Raw genomic sequence first — 23,530 nt, forward strand, 5'->3', positions numbered from 1 at the left:
ATCACATCACTTAAATAACCAAGGATTAAAAAAAAACAAGTGTTGTTGACAGGGTACAGGAAGTTTTACTATATTAACTGGAATTGTTATTTCATTCTGAATTAAGTTCTTAGGCAAGCTATTCTACCATACAAAGATACTATCTGATGAAGTCGCTGACTTCCTTTAAACACCAAAGACCAACAACAATTCGCCAAGCAAAGCACAGTCCATTACAATAATGATCAATTATTGTCAAAAAGCCTATTAAAAGAGCTTAATGTTCCTTAGATAACTTCCCTCTCTGTACCTCCAGGGCATCTTCCAGTTTCCTATTAATATTCTGAAAGTGTCTTTCTGCTTGTAGAATTGTCCGTGACTCCACCAGAAGAGCAGGTAAGCTGGAAGTTCCGTACTGTTGTGAAGGAAGAAGTTACAGGGCAATGTTTGGTGTTTTTTTTCTCCCCAAGAATTAAAAGTCACATACCTATCTGTATTTATTTTTCCTCTATCTGAAATAGTGCAATATAACTTCTAAAAGCAAAAAATAGCCGAGCTAGACAGTCTTCTAAAAGAGCAGGTTTCCTGCTCTTTTATATACAGCAGGCACCTAGCACTGTCCACAGATTAGCACACCGGGTCACGAGGACAGCCACAGTAAGAGGGGACAGAGATCTAAGACTAATGAGAAGTTAATCTGGTCACAAAAGACAAGTGCAGTTTTTACCAACCATTGACCACATTATAGAACATGTATGTCAGTACCAGAGCCTTCCCTAACATTGAACGAGCAAAAATTGGTTACCTGTTTCTCACTCTTAATATTCCTATAGTTTCTATTAAAAAAATGCTAGACCTGAGGATAACAGTTATGTTTACGTGCTCTTTAATTTTTGGACACAGAAATGGGGGGATCAATTTTCTCTCAAATATGTCAATTTCTAAACACAAGAGAAAAAAAGAGCGAGATGCTGATAGAGCAATGACTCGCAAGTTGGTTCCACAGAAGTGTTTTTATCAGAATACTGCTATTTAATGTAAGTCAGATGTAAGTAGAAATGCATGTCTGTCCAGAAGAAAAAGCCTCCAGAAGGGAGGCTGATCCAGAACAGTTCGAAAACACGCAGAAATATACTATTTCTATATAATATATAGAAAAGTACTCACTGCCACTTTCTTTCTTGGGTTTTCTTCTCTGTAATTCAAGTAGTCATGCTGTAGTTCCTTTAAATCAGCAAGGAATTGAACTACTTGCCTCAAGGAAGATTTCCTCTCCTCCACCTCATCATATTCTTTTCGTAGTTTTATCAGTTGTGGTTCAGTTCTGAAAAAGATCATGCTTTGATCACTATATCTGAATATTTATGACATGAGGAATTGTGAATGCATTTCCTCTGCAAAAGAATTAAGGAAAAAGTTGATCCGAAATATGAACAGAATAACAGAAACAGTTAGAATAACATACTATTTAAACAGAAAAATAGGTGGATTACTTCAATTGGAGTACAGGTCCAAATCCACAAGAACAAAAAAACCCTTCACCTTTTTAGTTCTCACATTTTTCCACACTTTACCATCAACACAGCGAATCTCTTAAGCACTTCTGTGCCTCTGATGTTGCTTAAATATGCAACCTGCTTCTGCAGACACCAGCTTGCAGGCTGAGGTGTTCTGGGCCTATGCTGAAGCATACTCAGGAGCTATAAACGAGATACTCCTCTGCCTAAGAAAGCTGAAGGACTCAATCTATTAAATGATGTTTGAAGCATGATCAGCACTCCAGCAACAGAACACCCAACAGCCATTTTCATTTCAGTATTGCCTCAGAAAGGCTTTCTTAAAATGATCAGATGATTAAAACACAACAAATAAGAAATGTGAAGACGGCTTTGAACCCACGAGAGAGGCTAGAGACATCAAATTCTCATACTATCAAAACAAATTCTGCACTGTCTTCGTTTCATGACTTACTATTCCAATTGTAACAGGGTTTTCTTAGAAACATACTATCTGAAGTACCACCCCTGCAACTACAGTAACATAAGAGAGAACACTGCAAGAATTACTCTAGCAGTCTGAAACATGGAAGGGTTACCCAAAGCTTCTGTAAAAACACAAAGCAGTACAGAACAGAATTAGAGTTTCACCAAAATAAAACGTAAGAGTTGCTTTTACTTCAGATTTAAAAAAAACAAAACAACAAACTAGCCTCCTCCAGCTTTTCAGGCTGCTGTTGTGCGTTATCAGGAACATACCTACTTAGCTTTTCTCTGACTTGCATCAGTTGCTGCCTTTTCTTGTTGATGTCTGCCACCACCTGTAACAAATGAGGAAACACTTTGAACTTGTTTGAGACTTCACAGGCAAACAACTCAAACATTGAAGGCTTTTTTTCTTTGAGACTCTAGTGCATGTGATTCAGTATGGCTGCTGGAACTATGAAATTAAGCATAACAAAGCTTTCTTTAATAGATGCTTTTTAAAATTCTCTAAAAATTTTCATTTTTGAGCTGTAAGCTTGAGTTGAAACAAATGTATAAAGCTCAAAATAAGAAAACAAAACAACTGTGAATGCTGGATGCATACTAAAATTTTTGTTTTTACAGAGTAGTTTACTGTATGAGCTCAAATTGCTTTTCATCCTTAACACATTAATTGCTACCTGTCAGAATATAATCTCTTCTTGTTAAAAGCTATTTAGCCATCAAAAAGTTTGCTGAAGAGGTTAATCGGTGCACGCTGCTTGCAGCTGTTAAGTAGGCTGAGTTGCTTAATCATTAAATAGAAAGATATTCAGGAAAGAGAACAAATTTCAATCTTCTGTTTGGTCCAACTGCCCTTTCACACTTAGAATTACAAGGTCCAAAGGCAAAAAGTTCTACAGACACTTCTCATGTGAGAGACCAACTGTAGCTATAATATATCATTAGAAGATAGGGCCTAACTTGCTCTTAAGTCTCCCTGCTGTGGGGGCATTCATCTCTATCCTGATGAAACCACTCCACAGTTCTCTGCTCCTACACTGGTTTCTCCACCTGTCTGTATTTCTTGTTTTGCATTTCAAGTGCAAACAGAGGAACTGCATTCTCTGAACAAAAATCTTGCATGCACTAAGAGAATGTATCTCCCTTAGACTTCTGTTATTTAAGCAATCCAGTGCTATTCCCATAGGGTTTTGCTGCTTTCTTCTGAATTTTACATTAATTTATGTTTCTGGAAGGTGAGTTTCCAATATTTCATTGGTTCTCCAGAGAGTTCACCAGTGCTTGCTAAAAATAAGTGAGCATTTAAGAAACACGGAGTAGTTCACATGCATGAAAACCACGCATGTCCTAATGTATGTCTGCAGTCCAACAGTACGTGCATGCAGTTTGCATTCTACCATGCTACTTCAGTCCCTTCCTCCAAATGTCCTAGGGTTCTTCATGCTGCATTTGTGCTCTTGTTTCTGTAGTACAGTACAATTTTTTTGTCACATATTTCTTCCACCCTACTGTCTGAATTCTCAACATCACCTCTGCATGCTGTAATTTCAGTGATAGCATGTATTTCAGACATGTAATTACCTTAGCATTTTTTTTCTTTATGTTCTTTAATTCCTGGACTTCTATTATCTGTGGAAGAAGAAAACATTAGGGACGAATCTGGATTTCATCTCTATACTCCTAAAAACATTGTTGTAAGAATTACTTTGCAATCACACCAAGAAACTATTCACTAAAACACTGTTCCAAAAGAATATGACAGGTATCTCAGTTGTTTATCAACTCTTCCCCCATGCCAGAGGAGGACTGTTGCACACCATTAATCGCCTGCACCAATTAGCATTACTCCACTGTGTAACACTGCCTATGCTATTTTTTCTATTACTTTACAGGAAATGTATTAATCTAGTCATTTTAAACCTGCTTCTTCTGGTGAATCACTTAGGACTATGATTGCAGTACTCATACATTTTATTCATCACAACAAAGTCTGACTTCATTTTACTAGCTATAATTAGTGAGATTGTACAGCTCTCCAGTTTTACTGCACAATGTTTTAACTATGGCACTAACTTCAAGATTATTAGATGCTTCCCTATTCTCAAAAACTGGCAGTTTTGCAAGGTGTTTCCATGATAGCAATATTGTCTAAACGCAATTCTTATCAAGGTCAGCACAGAGGCAACAAGTCATAACATACAAGTAACCATGCTTTCATTTAATTCAACCTGATGAGAGAGAGAAAATGTGAAGTATTAAGAAGTAAGCTTTTAAGGGACAACGTAAAGCCATCGGCATTTTCACTACAATGAAAATACATATTGCAGTGTAGCACACAGCTCTATAACCATAACCACTTTCTTCCTTACTGTGTACTTACAAGATCAGTGATTTGGTCCTCAAAAGCTGAACAGAAGGCACTGATAGCTTTTCTGCACGCCTTGGATTCTATGCTTTGTCTGGAGAAGTCAGAGGGATAAAACACAACTCATTTGTTTTAGTGAAGGAGAAATCCAGATATATTCTTGTGAATACAAGTACAACCCAATGTTAAACAGCTCGTAGCACAAGCAGCTGCAAATCATTCACGTGCTAGCAATAACTTAATTTCTACACTGGAGAACATCTACTCAGATGTGCTGTACTTATATTTGGAAAAACTCCAAATTCCCAGGATCACATGCAAAAAAACTTCAGAGAAACCTACCAGTCATTAAAACAATACCAGAATGTAACTAATGCTGCATTACTTAAGGGTCAGTCCACTAGCAGAAAAGCACATTATTTATTTATACTCCTCTGAGCATTCAGTCAAATGAAAGCAGAATGTTTACCTATAGTTTGCTGCTATCTTTTCAAATTCAGCCAGAACAACATCCAGTTCTGTGATATCTCTGGATGATCTTTTCAGCTCATTGGGACACCAAAGAGGTACAGAAGATGGGCTGTTAACTGAAACAGCACAATAAAGACAAGCATTATACAATTCAGGTACACGCTCTGAAATACCAGAAGTTATTGTACCCAGCATTAAAATAAGAATTAAGAACATTTAAATATAAAAATTTTATAAGGAAAATATTAATTAATTCCATGTTTTAGGCTGAGCAATTATGATGATTTTGGGAAACCATAAAATTATCAGAGAACACAGAGATTTGAATGATCAATCATATGATCTTATTACTTATTCTTCATCATTTCAAGAAAGTCCATTAATTGCACCACTGATAAACTACACAGTGCCAAAAACACTGCTGGCTGCAAAGAACTATCAGCCTGAGTTTGGGAAGCCTGCATTACTCAAAGAATCATGAATTGCTATGTCATATTTGTATCAATTTTCTATTGATAGCAACTTCTGAAACATGGAAGGTATAACAATATCTTCTTTTAAACTTTGAAATAACAATATTAATGATTTCTATAAAAAAAAATGTTTCTTCATGCACATCTAAATGTAAATCTAGCCTCCTTGGAACTATAATCCATTACATTCAAGTACAAGATGCCCCTGGGAAAGTTTCTCCCTACCAAAAAATGCCACGGTCTTGAAGCTCCCTGTCTCATGGGTCTTTACATTATGTCCTTGATGTAAATCTGGGGAACCCGGTGTGCTCCAGGCACCAAGACCAAGAGATCCACTGGGGCACATTACAGCTCCATACCCAGGGACCCAAGTTTCTCTCAAAAGGAAACCAAGTACATGCAAAGAGTAAAGCAAAACACCTCTGCTCTATCTCTCCAGCGAGGAATAGACAAGTCCAGAGATGCAAACCACAGAAATCAGAACTGTGTGGCACACCAGCTCCTCAATCCATTGCTAAAGAGTGTTCAGACCCAGATTAAAACTGGAACCTCCCAGAAAAGCGAGCGTGCTGCTACATACCAGAAATCAAAACCATTGAGTTAGGGAGAAGTATTGATCTTGAATGAGGAAAAGCTATACAAAAGTTCTGAAAGGTCTGCTTTACCAGAAGAACCTGGTGTGCTCTTCTTTGAAGGTCCCTTCTTTTTCACCTCAGATTGAGTAGCACTTGGAGTGTTCTGCAATTTACAGAAACAGATTAACTATTAAGAACCTAGGTGTGCTCGTTTGAAATTCTGAAAGATAGTAATTAAGCAGAATGCAGGGAAGTATTTCAGCACCTCATGACAGAAATGTTGGTACCATTTACTTAGGTCTGTTTCACCAGACTCACAGCGCAGTGACTATGCAGCTACCTGGCTGCACAAAGCAGGTACACAACAGGTACTGGCAGGAAGAACACTTGTAAGCAGCTTAAGGCCCCTCAGTTCAGCACAGGCACCAACCTGTGCCGACCAACAGGCACCAGTTCTCTGATCAACAGCTCCTTCTCACCTTTTCACCTACATCTGTCCCAATTATTTTCTGATTCTGAATGCTTTTCTGTAACACAACAGCCATCCTACAGCGGTTCTTCATATGTGCAGCTTACTGATGAAAGTCTAACTTAGGTCCTGAATTTTACAACACATATCTCAATAATCCAAATTAATTTCAGTACATGAAAAGCTTTTACACAAACCACTCCACAGCTTCTTCTACTATAGGTCTACTTTCTCAAGTCTGTGGGAAGGTAGGTACCTTCCATAGCCCCCAGAAGCTAAGCTGGCCAAAAGTATTTTGCACTAATTCAGGTCTGAGCATGGAAAAACATTCATTCAAAATCAATTGGCTTTAATCTAATTCTAATACGTTTTCAAAATTCATTTTATCAGCAAAAAATTCAATTCTCCCACGTGTGCTCTTCAGTACCAAACAAGAATAAGTAATTTATACATTATGTAGCACAGCACTTGAAAAAATATATTCTAGATATAATTAAACTCCTTGAAAAATTCAGAAAGTGAAAGTCACATATTCCCAAATGAGCAATAAAATGGACTACAGGACCCTGGCTTTTACATCCCCCACTGATGTGAGCAGTGCAGGTTTAAGAAGTTCACCTAACGCTTGGCCATCCCACAGGAATGAGTAGGTTTGCTTATTTGGTACACAACTAAGTATTAAAAAAAGCAAAGGAAAGGTCTTCCTTCCCTGCCATTATACTGTGCAGGCATGGCACAAAGCTAAACTCAAACTGACCAATACACTTGCACATTTTCTCCCTACCAGATTCTCCTTACGGGGCTCGTGTACAGAACCACTCTGGTTGAACTTGTGAACACCGCCCTCAGGCATCTTCAATTGCATCTTTTCACTAGAATAAAAGAAAAATACCCACATGTAAACCAACCACACGCTGAGGAAGAGTAGTTATTTTCCAGATACAATCAACAAAATCTTTGGGGAACATTTTGTACTGCTGTGTGCAGTCTGACCGCTTTAAATAAATTACATAAAAGGTTCCAATGGCATACACAGGGGGCAGAATCCTGATCCCTCTACAGAAAAGCTCACAAAAGCTTTGAAATCATTTCTAATCAACCACAGGAATAGCCGTCGTGTTTTCAGGAGAAACTTTGAACCAGTGAGAAAGCTATTACTTAGTATGTTTTAGAAGGAATGAAGAAGTCCTTTCGGGACTGGAGGGCTGAGGGGGAAATAAAAGAGCAATGCGTACCCTCACAAGTACTGTCTGGGTAATTCCTTCAAATCACACCTTCACTGAACTAAGGCTGGCACCAAACCAGCATTAACAGACAAGAACAGTATTAAAACTCATATTAAAAGGTGCTCTAAGTTATTTTTCTTGTTGCATATAGTTTAACAGATTTTTACTTGTTAACCTGTTGTTACCATTTCACCGCTTCTCAAACTCTGACACCAAGATTTAATGGACAAGTTACCTCACAAAGGCATTCTTTTCTCTAAAAAAAATAATCCAGTAACTATTTAAGTCAACATACTGCCAGTAAAATGCAGGCTAATTTATTTACTTACCTTCCTTGCTTTTCTTACTCTTTTTTTTTTCTTCCCATCTGAGAGATTTTAAGCATGTCTAACAAGCACTTAGAGAAACCAGACAAAAGTTTTCTCCATTTAATCTAAAAAAAGAAAAATTAAATGCTGGCAATTAATTTTTCCACCAGACCTTCTTTCCACATTTGTCCTTTGTGGAGCTGGAACACGACTAGATGATTCATTTTCTGACTGCTCCTCTCCATAAGCATCTAAAGCAGTGCTGTGCAAAGGCTGATCTGCAAAGAACAGAAAACAAGCTGTATAAAATTGTTCCTATCTGTTGAGACAAATACAGGTATATTAGCACTGTCTATCATTCAGCATTTAGAATTTCTGATGTTTGCTCACTCTAGCTATACTTGTTAGAAGCACATTTGGAGGTTATGAAAGGTATGTGTAATCAAAAGTTTCAGTGTCTATACTCATATCTGCTGTTGGCAGGGCCTGGAAAACAAGGCCTACAAGGAGTGGCTGAAGGAACCGGTGCTGCTTAGTCTGGAGGAAAGGAGGCTGAGAGGACCTCATTGCTCTGCAGAAAGACAGCGTTGGTATCTTTTTCTCAGGAGACAAGTCACAGGACGTGAGGCAATGGCCTCAAGTTGCACGGGGCAGCTTCATATTGGAAGTCAGGAATGGTTTCTTCATGGAAGGAGTGGTCAGGCACTCGAAGGGGCTGCTCAGGGAGCAGGTGGAGTTGCTATCCCCTCTAGTTGCTATCTAGAGGGATTTACAAGACAAGCAGATGTGGTACCCAGGGACGGGGCTTAGCAGTGGACTAAGACTTAATGATCTTGAAGGTCTTTTCCAAACTAAATGTTGCTAGAACTTTATTTCTCTACAAACTGAAAGTGAAGGTGCATGAAAGCTCAGCAAATACATATGTACACGCAGTACAGAGTAGACAAAGGTTTAGAGCTTTATTTAAAGTCTTTCTTTGCTATAGCTTGTATCAGTCTTTAATATATTTATCTGACTACTTTCTCTGAATTCTTCCCTCCTCCCCCAGACAACGCAGCACTGTTTCTTATGTAAACACTGAGATATTTAGCTGATGAAAAGCAGACATTCAAGTTCATACTAACCAAATGAATCACAAAGCTCCTCAAGTTGGTTTACACCTGCAACCTTTGATATCCTTGAGACATCAGGATCCTCAGGGAGAAGAAATTTCCGGCGAGGATGAGAACTGCCTTTGTGCTCCTGGTAGGGTACAAAATTAGCAGCTGTCATCCCACTGACTGAATGTATGACAGACTAAATAAGACAAAGAATTTCAAGATTTTTTTATTAGAAATTAATTTAACATGAACTGCTTTGACTATTGGCCTACAAAATAAAACATTCGGAGCATACTTTTTTCCCCTTTTATTATGCTTATTCCCTAGGGGAAGCAATGGTATAACATCAGCATGTACTGCTGGGTTAGGTTAGATGTTAGGCAGAAATTCTTTACTCAGAGGGCGGTGAGGCACTGGCACTGCTACCCAGAGCTGTGGATGTCCCGTACCTGGAGATGCTTGCAGTTGGATGAGCCCTGGGCAGCCTGAGCTGGTGGGGGGCACCCAGCCCATGTCAGGGGTTTGGAGGGGACCTTAAAGCCCTCCTAACGATGCCGTTCTATGGCACGTTACTATGACTTGTATGTAGCACATAGTTTATCTTATTTTATAAAGCCAAGCACACACACCTAGTAATCTTAGAGCTGTCTGATACTAACTTTCTATGACCTGTAGCCTTTTCCTCTTCAGGCATTAAAGCATCTCCTTTCATCTCTATATTCACACAACATTCCTGGTTTGTCCAGCTGAATGCTTTTTAATCTAAAAAAAGAAGAGTTCTAGTGCAGCTTCGTATATAGGTTAGAATTAGTTCGTAAGTTAAGCATTCCACAGAATAACTCAAACAGAAAGGGAAGGGCATCCGCTCATTAGGTGTCTGTAACCGTTCCGTTCATCCGCAAACACGGGGTGAAGTTTTCTCAGACGTTTGTGCATAAGGAGAGGAACTGACAGGAAGCACTGCTCAGCAGGAATCAACGACACAAGCGTACAGTAAAGCAACACAGGATTAAGTTCAGAGTGGAGAATTTTACCTTGAATTCATCTTCAGTACGATTTCTCTTCGTTCTTTTCTTAGAAGACATCTTACTAAACCGCTAAACATACAGCCGAATACAGAGCTACCGAAGAACAGCCCTGAATACAGATGCGCTTTCCTCGTCTTAAGACGAGCAGCCAGAGGCCTCGCTTCACCTCACAGCGCCCAACGGCCGCGCCGCTGCGATTCAAAGCAGCCGCGAGCACCGCCGGAAGCGGAAGCGCGAGCGGCTGAGGCGTCCCGCCCCGCCGCGGGAAGTTGCAGCGAGGGGATTGGCGGGAGGGGAGCCCTGCCCGCCCTCTGTGCCGCCCGTTGCCCCCGTTTCCGCGGTAATTTAGAGCTGTCCTTTCAACGCGTCGTCACAAATGCCATCCAACCGGAGCGGCAAATCCCGTGTTGTTCGGTGCTGGCTGGAAACTCATCGTTACCCAGTCACAGTCCTCCGGCAATGTTCTCTCTCGTCCTGTTTTTGCTGTTAACATTTTCTGGAAGAATCCCTCTTTATTAACCCCCCCCCCAGCACCCCCAGTTACTGGCTGCCTTCAATCCGCACAAATCAGCTCCCTGCAGTGGCACACAGCCCCCGCTGATGCCCTCCTGCACCCATACACTTTCAGCCTGAAGTCATAGTATCACATTAGTATTAATAGGAAATCTCTATACTCAGAATTCGTTGGGTATAGCAACAAAGCTCCATTTGGTAGACCATAAGCCTTAGGCAGCAAGCAATAGTACAGACGATAGTGCTGCTTGGCTCCCACAGAAAGCTCTCTCTTACAGGGTGAGAAAAATAAACCATAGACTCAGCTCCTTAAGCTATTTTCATCATGAAATATGGTAAAACTACACTGTCTGTCCAAGCAACAGGCACATATTTGAACACAGTACAGAATTTGTTGCAAAAAGGAACTTTAGAGTTCCTTCAGTGGGGGAAGAATTCATAAAGAACATACAGATGGTTATGGACAGTAGCATAGGAACAGCTATAAACATAATCTTGGTGACACTTCATCTACCATGGTTTGCATGATTTGCCCATTAACTCTTTCCAATTGCTCCCCAGATTAAAGCTAGATACACAGTATATGCACAGTAAAAGTGGAGATAAATACACACAAGGGAACAATGATACCAACCACCCAAAAGTAGTTTAAGGTTGGTAAAGCTACAGATTTCACTTAAATTACAGTGCTAAGTGCATCATGTGTCAAAGACTATAATGATGGCAAAAAAAAAAAAAAAATTTAAGGAATACTGATGGCGCAGGTTGCAAAATGATATCTTTCTTACGGACATTGGTCAAGAACTTGCACATAAATAACAGATCAAAGCAGATTTAAGCAGATTCACATTCCAAACAAAGCATCTACAGACAGCATTTATCTTGTACTATGTTAAATACAGTTGTAGTAACAAAGTTTTACAGCTCATCAGAATTTCTTCTGATTGTCCCTCAGCTTGTCCGTCAGCAGCATACCCACTTGATTAAAGAAACACTTCACTGAGTTGAAATGCAGAAGTATTTATTTTGGTTTCCTTCATTGGTTTTGAAAATTGTTTTGGTTTTATAAAACATAGAAATAGCCAACACTAAGCAAACATTTGAATTCCAATGTAACAAACTACTGCTCTAACAGTTGACTTGGATTCGTGTACCTTAACTGCACACAGGTATGAAATTATGCTACAGAGTAGTGCATTACAATCACACAAATCTTAGTGCAAACCTTGTTGTGCTTGTATCTTACATATATCCATGTTTTCAAAAAACAGTAATGAGTTCTAATGCAAAACCAACTCTGTTAAGGGTAGCAAAAGACTTATGTTGTCATAAGGCTTATTTCTGCTGATTTCTGAAACAAAGGGTAAATAGTTCTGTAGTTTATCTGGGAATTTGTTTCTTATCCCTGAACAAATACCCATTCAGTGCCAACACTGTTCATTGGCACATCTGAATACTTCCAATTACTGCAAAGCATCAGGCAAAAAACATTCTACCTGACCTATTTTGCTATTCCATGAAGAATACTCAGTGGCTCATACACAAAGCACAGAAAATGGAGGTTATGTCAGAAGCTGTTCTGCTTAGAGGACCTGGCACTTTTTCAAAACACATTTTAAATCCACATTCATTCATGGGGAAACAAGTGACTAGTACAGGTGGAATACTTACCTGACTGTCAGCATAGCCCAGCCTCTTAGATCACTTTTATTTCTAGATCTCTAGTGTTCTTGCCAGAGTTAGAATCTGCCCACTAACTGGACAGGCACTACTCTGAAATTGTGTTAATGCAGCAAAGGCTGCACTTGCTGAATTAACTGTATCTACACGTCTAGTGCAGAGTCACCAAATGCAAGCTTAGCCTGAACCTGTATTAATCAGTCTCCTTAGTACCGAGTCCTGACTTCTACCTTACAGAAGTAAGCCTCAGAACTGGCTGTAGATATAGAAGGGAAGAAACCCTTGCCTCACCCCAGTTAACATTAGGACCAATTAAGATGCAATATCAGCTATATAACTGTAAGGTTGTATATTGGTGGGTTCTCTCTCCCCTCCCCCCAACAGACTAAGTAATCCTCCTGAGGCAGCAATATACATAGAGGCATTTTCAAACCTGCCAAATTCTTTTTTGAACTGAGAACTGCAAGGTACACTGCAGACAGCAAACATGCTGGCAATAAGAAAATCTTCACTCCTTGTTTAAGGAGAGTCCCATTTTTGGCCAATGAAGTCTTAAATAACTTATATATAGTTACCATTTATAGTTAAGGCTCTTTTTGGAAATTGTAGGTCACCATAAAAACAGTATGCAACACAACTTGACAGTAAGGCAGTGTTCCATTTCTTCAATGTTCCTATGGCAAGTACCCATCCCATTTTTGTACAAGTTTATGATTGCACAGTTTCCTTCCCTATAATCACTGTAGTCAAATTACAGATATGACGACCAATAGTAGACATCAGATGTGTGCCACTTTACTCAATCCACCGTTACATTTTGGTATTAGCATAGAGTTCATCTATCTGTGACTGGAAATATTTCCGTAGTTCTGGTCTCTTTGCCTTCAGTGTTGGTGTCAGCAGGCCATTTTCAATAGAAAACATTTCTGTGTGCATGATAATGTCTTTAACCTGGAAAACAAACAGCTAGTAACCAAGCTACATTCTTTGGAATACACAAGACCTTTAATAGAGTCACCATAAAAAAGCATATTACTTTAAAATATTTCCAAATGCAAATTAAAACCAGTTCTTAGTCTGACTATATTGTTACAGACTGTTTAAAGAATTAGATGCTCAAGTCTAATCAGCATCTTACCTGTTCGAATGACTTCAAACCAGATTCTTTGCCAACTCTCACCATGTCTTCTAGGATGTGCTTTTTGACATCCTGTGGATACAAGAATACATTGTACAGCTCAAAAAAAGTTGATGCTGAATAGCTAGCTGTTTACTTATTTACTCACCTTGTTTTTGCATAACTTTTCATATGAGCCTTCAATTCCTTTTTTCTTGGCCCACTTGCACAAAGTCTCAGGATCAGGTACCACAACAGCTATTAAGAAGGCCTATAAAGAAATTTAAGTGCCTTTTTTTTTTTTTCCTGTTTTATTTATTCATTTCAAACAAAGCGACACTGGTTCCTAAATGCTTCTTACTGGTTTTCTGCCTGGTTTTGGGTGGCAGTTTTAACAATGAAACTTTTTTCTTAGAAGTTTCCACATACACTGTTGGCAGGTTATATATAGTGCTTAGTAATCAATTAAATTAATCCATTTCTACTACCTGGTCTGAAACTAGATCCAGAAGCATATTCTGTAACGGGTGGAATCCTAAGTGAATTGAGAGCTGAAGCGTGCAACACTAAACAGACACTAGGACAGGCTGCCCAGAGAAGCTGTGGATGCCCAAACACTAGAAGTGTTCAAAGTGACGTTGGATGGGGCTTTGGGCAGTCTGGTCTAGTAGAAGATGTCCCTGACCATAGCAAAGGGAAAGGTGGCCTATATCATCTTGAAAGGTTCCTTCCAACTCAAACCATTCTGTGATCCTACTGGAAGTGTAAAGACTAATCTCAAAGTGAGGGGCAGGGAGGAAGGAAGAAAGGAAAAAAGAAAGGAAAACCCTTTTCTACCATCTCTCTCTTGCATTTAACTTCTTTTTTTAAAATTACCAGAAGAATGCCTACCTGCAAACTCTCTCCATAGACAAACACTTGAGCAAGTGCTTCACTTCTCAGATACACATTTTCTATCTTCTCTGGAGCTATGTACTCTCCCTGGGCTAGTTTAAATATGTGTTTTTTCCGGTCAATGATCTTCAATGTACCATTCTGTTGACAAAAATAATTTCCACTCAGAAAAGGCACTTCAAGTGATAACCAGTCTACACAATGCATCACAGCAGATCACATAATGCCAGAATTCAAGTATATGAACAAGAGTTTGCCTCTACTTATTTCTATTTCAGAAATAAGTGCCTTTTATTAAGCTTTCAAGAAAGGATCAGAAACAATACTACTGAGGCTTTGTCTTAACATGACCTTAAATGCTGTGCATGATTCAAGACAGTTTATTGACAGAAGCTATTATCAGACACCACAGGAGAGCACTGTCAAACTAAGGTTAAAAGAAGCTCTGCACCCATCTAACCTGAACTAGAAACAGTCTCAGGTTCACATTATTTTTATTATATTTAGCCCCAGATATACAGATTTGTTTCATACGTAATAATTCTCCTCATAAGGTTATGTATTTGTTTTTTAATTCACTGTATTAATACATATATATTTTTAAATTGTTAAGTTATTGCTAATAGCCACAGAAATACCTTACAGCTATATACATTGACTTACTGGCAGCCATTTCCCAATATCTCCTGTATGAAGCCAACCATCTTTGTCCAGAGCTTCTGCTGTTTTTTCAGGATCTTTCAAATAGCCAAGGAATACATTTGGCCCTTTCACACACACCTGAAAGACAGCCATTTGTGTTATATATTACCATGAAGGAAAATAATCATCAGTTTTTGTAAGGAATGCTCTCTGACAGTTCTCAGCAACCACCACTACAGTAATGAAATATTAATTTAACTTTTTTTTTTTATTTTATTGTAGGGGCTTGTTTTGTGCAGGGGCAGGCACAGATTGAGACATTTTCCATTGATATGAAGTATAATAAAAAGCTCTTGCAAGTAGAAAGCTTTAAAAGTAATCCAAGGGTATACCTGGGTGTAGGGAATTCTAATGATTAAAACATGCCTATGAAGTTATGAGAAGTGCCAACATGATATTATGTTATCATTATTAATAGTTACCAGGATTTTAGAATAACCCTGGAAGAGTTAGAGAATCCAGTTCTAAATCAAGGCCAAATTAGTAATAAATATTAATAGTGACAGACAAATACCAGGTCAACTATTACTCTAGGGAATTAGTACAATTGTAAAATAGGCAAGGAACTGACTAATGCCCATTAATTCTCAGATTAGAGGAAGTTACTATTATAGTTCAGAAACTAAATAAACTCATCCCAAACATTTTTAGTGCTTGCCCTGGCATAAAATAGCATACTGGCAAACTGAACTACTGTACAAGTAAACAGAAGATATCATCAGTTTGAGGGAGGACAAAGCATTAGTGGGGGCCATCAGAACCTTGCAGGGACTGTACCAAACTCACAACCAAGCTTAAGTTTTAAAAACTAAGTTACTTTTGCTATAAGAACAGAGATTACCTGGAAGAATATGTAGAGTTTTCCTCTACATATCCTAGAGAATTGAAAAGCTGCTTTATTGAGCTTTATGACTCCTTCAGTCTTAGCTAGCAGTAGGTAATGGTTTCTCCCAGTAGTGACAGCAAATCATTTATCTATATCCTTCTAACTGGCACTAAGACCTCATCTGTATATAAGCATACATAATTCTACTTACAAGTTTTTCTTGAATGTGGATAACTGACTAAAGTGAAGAGAAGGGCTGACAGGGCTAAGAATATTGAAAGCTTATTCTCAGAAAGAAGGACTAGAAGTGCTGAATCCAGCTGATGATAGTAGCTAAAGAGCAAATTAAGAAGATCTATTTTAGGCAAAGCAAATTTACAGCTATGAATTTCTATGCTGTGCAACAAACTATCAACAAACTATACCACTTCTGTTAAATCCAAAGAAGTTTGCACCGAGGAAATTTGAATAAAAATAAGATACTTAATTCTAGGAGACTACCATATTTGAGTCTAAACTCACTCCTAATTCAGCAAAATTTAATAATGAGTAGAAGAAAAACATTAAAATATATATATTTTTTTACTATGAAAACACACAGTTGTTAGAGAAACTGAGTATGCTTTTAAAGCATATTTAAGATGCAAAAAAAACCCTCAAAAAACTGCTGAAGAGAACTAGCAATTAGGTCATACACACAACTGGAAAGAATCTGAATGCTGTTCTCCATTTGCCAAAAGATAGCCTTCTATCAACAAACAAAAGATAACCCTTAAGCATTTCTGGGAATTAAAATCCAATGATTCATTTCTACTCAAGCAAATAAAGCACAATCCTTTTGTTTGTCTTGGTTATTTGTGATGCAAATCAGTTATTTGCTCAGGCAATTTTCCCTTTTCCAAGAAATCTTGACATTTTGAAGTTACTCACCTCACCCTCTCCTTTGGCAGCCAAGTAATTCATCTCTTGCACATCAACAAGCTTTATGATATTACATGCCATCGGTGCTCCAACATGACCTATTTAACAGGAATTCTTTAAAAGCCTGAATGGATTGTTAGTCAGATTCTAGTAGCTATAAGCTGTCTATATACTAAAGTAATACAAGAAGAAACAATTTCTGGTAACACATTAAACTGTTACTGTACTGGTGTTGGTGTAATTTGTTGGGTTTAAAATGTTAAATTCTCAGACACTCCCAGAACATTGTAAACTGAACAGTGTAGCCAGGCTCACTATCTTTATAGTATAATCAGACTGTGGACATTTTAAATTAGCAGAACGATTACAGTAACTTTCAAGTATCAGGACTATAACAGTTAGGGAGCTAGAAGTAAAACATAACAAATGGAGACTGTTCCAACACTAGAAAGCATCATTTGAATTTCCAGTATTTATGAACAGATTGCTATTCTACAAGACTAGAAGTTAATACTACAATCTCTTCTCTCCTACATCTACTTCAACTCACAAGGGCAAAGTCTTTTGAAAGTTAAAAGAATTACTGAACGTTCCTGGCTATTTAAGAATAATAACTCCATAAGAGCCTTTCAAAGTTTTTTTTTGTTTTGTTTTGTTTTTTTTTTACATTACTTGAAAGGTAATCTTACTCTTCACAATGGGTGTATAATAGATAAAAATCCTGTAATTTGGCTTCTATAGCAATCAGAACTTTAACAGGCAGGTAGACATTAAACACTGTACCTGCTGTCCAGTCACCAGGCATAGACAGCGAGCATCCAGCTGTGCATTCAGTCTGTCCATATCCTTCATAAAACTAGAAAGGAAAACCAACACTTACTCAGAATTCTTACTTCTCAATATAGTTTCTTCATTACAGTAAGATTTTGCTTTCTTCCTAATCCAGATTAAAATTAAGTTTAGAAGATACTGAGGATTATGCTAAAGAATACTGCCATATTAAGAAGCTTTATTTTCAATACACACTTTTAAGTAATAATATTCCACCCTCAGTTCCAATACTTACTCAGTATTTCACAGTATTTCACATGCCATGTGTGACACCTGCACAGATCAGAACTCAAAGTGACAGAGTGCAACAGGAAGAGACTAAGAACAAAGGCACTAGAAATGACTTCATATTATTTAAGGACAAGTTTGCTCACGAAAGTCAAAAACAGGATCCCTATATCTCATCACAGCTCTGTTGTTACTATATACAAGACATAAGTCCTTTTCTGTGCACAACACTGCTATACTAGCACACTACTGAAATTCAAGTCACAGAAGCCTCAATTTTTAGTATGTCAGTGCTTTCCACCCCTGAAATTTATTTCACATTTATTCCATCCTGTGCCATTGTTAGATTTAGTCTCTTCAGATTTAACCTCAAAAGAGCACGTATTTGGAAGAGGCTTTGAAGAGAAATTGAGCAATCTAATTCTACCCAATCTCATCCTTAAATCAACAATACTACATGATGTTGAAGAGATCCTCTACAACAGAATCATAGAATGGCTTAGTTTGGAACGGAGCATGAAGATCATCTAGTTCTAACTTCCCTGCCGTGTACAGGGATGGTCCTGTCGTGAATACTTCTGTAAGGACAGCAAGATCCAGAAACTTAATCCAAGAACATTAATTACTGCTTACAGCATCCTATGAATCTTTTTTCCCCCCCTTTAGTTTAGATGTTAATATTTCAGTTACCTTAATGACTTTGAGATGAATATAGAAGTCTCAGAGGCATGAGAATCTCTAGAAGACAGTATGTACTTGTACAGCTTCCAAGAATACCAGAAAGCTATTTACCCATATAGTCAGATCACTAGAAGTGCTCTTACATTAGATCTTTAATCAGGCACTTAAAAGCATTATTGTTTTTGATTAAGGCTAGGAAACTCACCTGACAGCCAAGAGCTGTTCTCAGGAAGGTCAGTACACTTGCAGATACAGGTGCTGCTCCTGTGACCATTAGCCGTACTTTTCCTCCCAAACTTGCCTACAACAGATACAAGATACTGCAGACACCAAAAGCATTTTAGAGATATTTCCAGAGGTTTTTTTTTTGTTTTTGTTTTTTTTACATTCCACCCCCAGCTGCTATCCACCTAGAAGTGCCACCCACAAATGTTAGAGACTAAAATTTAGAAATGTTTCCGTTTCTTTAATGGCATCTCAAGTACATAACATACAGAGGCTATGCTGTAACGTCACAGACTCAGCCAGAAGCTGATATAAATTATGGCCCTGCAGTGAGGGTTTTTACTTTTAGCCTGCCTTCTATTAGTTTCTCATGCATTCTAAGTGCTATAAAAGCAGCCACAGGAGGGTGTTGTACAACCAGAGTTCGGGCCATTGCAAGAGAGCACCAGATACAATATCAGGCATACTTACTAGTGACCTACAGTGAGAAAATAGTAGTGTCTACATATAGTACTAACATTCAGCATTCCTCCTTCAAAGAAGGGTGTTCACTCTTAAAGAAGGAAGCACCAGACTCTTAGAGGAACTACGCAGTTACTCTGCATAACCTAATGCAGTTATCTGATGCAGTAAGAGCAAGAAGAATGAGAACAAGAGTTCAATTTTACTCTGAGAAGCCAGATAGTCTTCAATGAGAGAGGGAAAGCCATATCACATCACACTATAACTGTCCATATCAAATTCAGCAATTGCAAAGTGATACCTATAAACTACAAAGTAGATACAATGATGCTTCAGACTCCAGTATTAAGAGCACATCATACTGCTGTTCTGTATGAAAGCAGGCACATTTGGAGTTCTTTTCAAGATTAAAAAAAACAAAGACATCGATGCAACAGTAAAAAAGGTTCAATATCCATAATATAGAGACCTAGACTTCCAAGTATACCTGTATTTTTCGGAAGATAACTTTATCCCAGAAACTGTTGTTTCTAATTATACCACTTCTAAGTTCTGCTTCTTTCCTCTTGGAAGCAAAATCCAGCATCCACTTCTTCAATGATGTATCTGCCTGTCCGAAAATCTATTTAAAAGATTATATAGCATTAGAGTGCAATAGCCTGATACTTTTCTTCTTATAGTAGCATGCATAAAGACTCAGCCTAAAACAAGCAATTAGACAACTTCCTAGTAAGGATAGATTTTGATATTTGTGACTTGGCCTTTTTCTTTTGTGTTCATTTAAATTGGCGCTGAATTCTCTTCCCAGTCAACTGTGCACAACATTCTCATTAACAAGTTAATCCATTGAAAAAAATAGTTTAATAGATCAGCAAGCAAAACCATCAGTTTTTATTCTAGCTTGGTTGAAACGCCAGTTAAGCATAATCCCTATTATGTTCTAAAGTACATACACACCTCACTAAAACCTGGAATTTTGTAACGGGCAAACCTTTTTCAGAAATGCCTAAATACCAATTTGTCTTGTATACATAAGTTCCCTTTTTAGATCTTTTTAAAGACTCCTTCTAGTTGTTTCCAGAAAGCTACAGAGCAGAGTTAACACCAGACCATATTAGCATTTTCACTTAATAGACAGACCCAGCAGCCCTTCAGAATTATGAGGCTTCCCACGTTGATTTTTCACTTGCTAACTTTCCAGGCTACTACAGGGCTGTGAGAGGTTGAAAATGTGCCAAAGAAGTATGAAACTATCATAAGCACCAAGCACAACAAGCAAGAGAACACAGCAAAAGGAGAAGGGAGACCCAAGCCTTATCCCTGTTTCTAGAATTCCAATACAGAACACTGAACAGAATGAGGGACAGAGTTCTAAGCACTACCTGCAAATGGTCTTGGGATTTCCTCCCCTTACAAAGGGATCAGAGTTGTGCTATTTGTTCTTGGGGCTAAACAGAGGTGTTGCATTACTTGCTGTTCTTCTGGTCTCATGAAAAAGACAGCTGACGTCTGCCATTTATTTGACAACCACAGACTACTTGTATACTTCAGCTCCTCTGCCTACCCTGAGATATCCTGATACCCTGAGATATCAACTATCTGTATATAAAAAGGATCATTAAAAATCTTCCATACGAAGGGCCAAGAAAGACCCTACTTCTGAATACCCATTGCAGAAGATGGGAAGACTGAGAAGGCAAGTAGCAAGCATAGGAGAGAATGGGTCTATTGACACACCATCTCTCCAGCACTACAGACTGGCTGGTTTGTAGTTCTCCCCGCTAGAAATTGCTGGCTGCTATGTAGGAAACTTGTACGTGTCCATGCAAACATAGCAGACACCTGACCTTGATTTGCAAATTCCCTTCCATGAGTCAGCTGCTAGAAATGCAGCATGCAGATGCTAAGCCTTAAGTTCACAGTGTAGACTGGACTTCAGCTTGCTCAAAGCAAAACAGTGAGCCCTTAATAAAGCTGGAGAGAACGAAGTCTCCTAGTCATACTTTTCTATGCCAGTGCTGGCTGCCTGAAAATGCTTTAATACATTCAGCACTACTCCCTGTACTTTCTGGTCTTTTAGAAAAACACAGTAGTTCAGTGGCATCCCAGAACACAATTACTTCTGCTATGTCAGCACAGACTTCAGAAAGCCCCTCAAAACCCTGAACAGCTCTAGACTCAGCTTTAAACTTACCTTGTCAAACATCCTGTTCAACAATCGTGGTACTACTGGAAATACAGTTGGCTGTAGTGTTTTTAGGTCATCCATAAGTAGTCTGATATCCCCTTGAAAGAATCCTATCCGACCTCCATGGCACAAAACTACACACTGTTAGAGAAAAGTAAGATGTCTGAAAAATGTATAATATGTATGACGCACCCTGACTATACACGTACTACTTTTAAATGTGGAGTGGACTGTGCAGGATCCACTGATGTGGACAAGTCTTGCAACATTCTCTATTAAATGAGACTGGAAAGATAAATGGCAAGACATCTGTTGCACATGGACCAAAGGTTTGGAGACAAAAACAAATACTGTACAAGAGCCCCTAGCTGAAAAAGCAGTTGGCCAAATAAGTTCGTGCCAGGAACTCAGAGGCAGCAGAAGATTCAAAGCATTATTCAACAAACTTATTTAAAAAAAATATACTAGAACTTATTGCCTTTATTTGTACTACAAAATCCTGCATTAAAGTCAGATTCCTGCAGTGTGCTGCTTGTGAAGTATTCTCTTGCACTCTAGTTTTCCTTCCTGTTTCACAACAAGGATGTGAACAGTTTGTCATTAGGTGATCAAGATTACGTTTGTTGAAAAAAGTAAGCAGAGCCACTGCTTATTTCAGCATCTTTTTAGACTTGCACCCATGGAGGCAGACTTAATCCTTAGTGTTCTATGCTGTCTGATAGATTAGAAGCTCCACCTGTTGCACTTGTCCACAGGATCCATCCCTTCCCAGACCTCGTTTAAGGGCTGGCAGTAGAGGCTAGGCTGTCTTGCTGGAAATCCATGCCTGCTTGAGGCCCTCTAAAGGTAAGCAGCTTTTTTCTTTTGTTTCTGCATCCACAGCTGCTGCACTTGGGCTTATCCTCACTTGCTGCAGCCTGGGACTCTGCTACTCTGCCACCATTGCTGAGTTTTCCATAACTTTGATTAAGTTACATCTATTCCCAGTCTTCACAAAAATGTACATATATAGATCAAAGCCTTTGAGTAGAAAGCTCAGGGCTCCTATGTGAAATTGTGGAAAGATTTCCATTCCTATTCATCTTCTCACACTTGCATGGAGGCCGTTTATTTCCCAGTTTATGAAAGGGAATAATCAGCTTCAAAATTCATGTTTGCTATTTCATCTAAGGGAGCTAGGTTAATTGAACTCGAAGTAGAACTATACTGCTTACGATTAAACATCTGCGCCTCCATTATACAACATATTTAAGGAACCTTATTCCAGTTGGATATTGCTTAGTAATGATCTTTCAACCTATGACTAAAGTTGCCAGCACTGAGACAGCCTTGAATCCCCTCATCCCTAGAAGTGAAACTCCAGGTTTAGCCTTACAGGCAAGAAAAACTATTCAAGAAAACGTTGGCTTCCAATCCCATTTAGTGACAAATTCTATTTTCATTTCCTGGAAGAAAACTCAACTGAAACAAAATGCCTCTCTTCTCATTCAAGTTTATTGGAAGCAATAGTAATTCTAGACAAAGCTAATTGTAAGTTGGTTAAGAGAGTAGACCACCACATTACACAATTAATAGTTATGTAACTTTTGCAGATTAAATTCTAGTGCTGCATTGATTATATTAGAGGGAACTTAGGCAGTAAGCATATGGAGGACTTGTCTCCTGTTCTAGTAAACCAGTTTCTCTCTAACACTAGCTCTAAAATTAACTTTTGAGATGTTTTTCAAAGTTTACCTCAAGTTTTCACATGTATAAAATCCAAAACAAGTGCTGTTTATCACAGATCTCTGTAAGAAAACATGTTTCTAAGTAGTTCTGTGAAACAAACATGCCTACCTCAACGATTCTCTCGAACATATGAGCCAAGGGCAGGAATGATATCAGAACATCTTCAGGGGTAGGCATGAATGTTTTCTGAAAGTGAAAGTGTTAAGCAAAATAGAATTATTTTTGTTAAGCTAAACAATGAAGCCAGGCACTTGAACTCTAGAGCACAGCCCTCACTACAGTTTGGTTAAAATAGAGCTTTGCTGTCTCTCATTCACTAAAGAGACTATATGTACTAGAAGTCATTGCTGTAATTGTGTTACATCTCCATATAATAACTGCTCAGATTATCACAATATACATATGATTATGAACAAAAGCATGTTCTGAGAGAAGCTCCGAAAAGTTCCATTATACACACCACAGGGGATGGTATGGAGATGAAAGTGGTTTGTCCTTGGGGATAAAAAACACGTTCACTGCAGGTCACAAAGTTCATTTGTCCAGTTTATAAGC

General features: G+C 38.4%; 2 protein-coding genes across 5 annotated transcripts in view; both read right to left on the reverse strand.

Moving 5' to 3' along the window:
• Nucleotides 1–42: 42 nt before the first annotated feature.
• Nucleotides 43–11,365, reverse strand: CENPU (centromere protein U). Its single transcript, XM_052683104.1, has 11 exons — nt 9,986–11,365; nt 8,976–9,093; nt 8,024–8,129; nt 7,102–7,189; nt 5,939–6,011; nt 4,799–4,916; nt 4,345–4,423; nt 3,546–3,593; nt 2,235–2,296; nt 1,147–1,303; nt 43–394 (listed from the first exon to the last, which is right to left on the reverse strand). The coding sequence occupies exons 1-11, from the start codon at nt 10,034–10,036 to the stop codon at nt 257–259; spliced, it is 1,038 nt and encodes a 345-aa protein (XP_052539064.1). The 5' UTR covers nt 10,037–11,365; the 3' UTR covers nt 43–256.
• Nucleotides 11,366–11,496: 131 nt separating this feature from the next.
• The window catches only part of ACSL1 (acyl-CoA synthetase long chain family member 1), a 35,129-nt gene continuing 23,095 nt past the window's right edge, over nt 11,497–23,530 (reverse strand). For all 4 annotated transcript variants that reach the window (XM_052683097.1, XM_052683098.1, XM_052683100.1 and 1 more), the window contains exons 11-21: nt 23,084–23,161; nt 21,254–21,388; nt 19,547–19,681; nt 18,578–18,673; nt 17,416–17,488; nt 16,642–16,730; nt 14,847–14,963; nt 14,181–14,324; nt 13,459–13,560; nt 13,311–13,382; nt 11,497–13,123 (exon numbers count right to left, since the gene is read on the reverse strand). In XM_052683097.1, the coding sequence (XP_052539057.1) occupies nt 12,983–13,123; nt 13,311–13,382; nt 13,459–13,560; nt 14,181–14,324; nt 14,847–14,963; nt 16,642–16,730; nt 17,416–17,488; nt 18,578–18,673; nt 19,547–19,681; nt 21,254–21,388; nt 23,084–23,161 (1,182 nt within the window). In that variant the 3' untranslated portion in view covers nt 11,497–12,982. The remainder of the gene's footprint in view (nt 13,124–13,310; nt 13,383–13,458; nt 13,561–14,180; nt 14,325–14,846; nt 14,964–16,641; nt 16,731–17,415; nt 17,489–18,577; nt 18,674–19,546; nt 19,682–21,253; nt 21,389–23,083; nt 23,162–23,530) is intronic.

Source organism: Tympanuchus pallidicinctus, unplaced genomic scaffold (genome assembly GCF_026119805.1).
Source record: "Tympanuchus pallidicinctus isolate F22 unplaced genomic scaffold, pur_lepc_1.0 scaffold2, whole genome shotgun sequence".
In the NCBI taxonomy this organism is placed as follows: Eukaryota; Metazoa; Chordata; class Aves; order Galliformes; family Phasianidae; genus Tympanuchus; species Tympanuchus pallidicinctus.

What these genes read in the sequence shown, in the direction of transcription:
- CENPU (XM_052683104.1), bottom strand. Translation starts at nt 10,036, where the DNA reads ATGTCTTCTAAGAAAAGAACGAAGAGAAATCGTACTGAAGATGAATTC. An exon ending in AGCCCCGTAAGGAGAATCTG is followed by an intron (nt 6,012 to 7,101) that starts GTAGGGAGAAAA and finishes TGTAAATTGCAG; the next exon opens with AACACTCCAAGTGCTACTCA. An exon ending in AGGACCAAATCACTGATCTT is followed by an intron (nt 3,594 to 4,344) that starts GTAAGTACACAG and finishes CTTCTTCCACAG; the next exon opens with ATAATAGAAGTCCAGGAATT.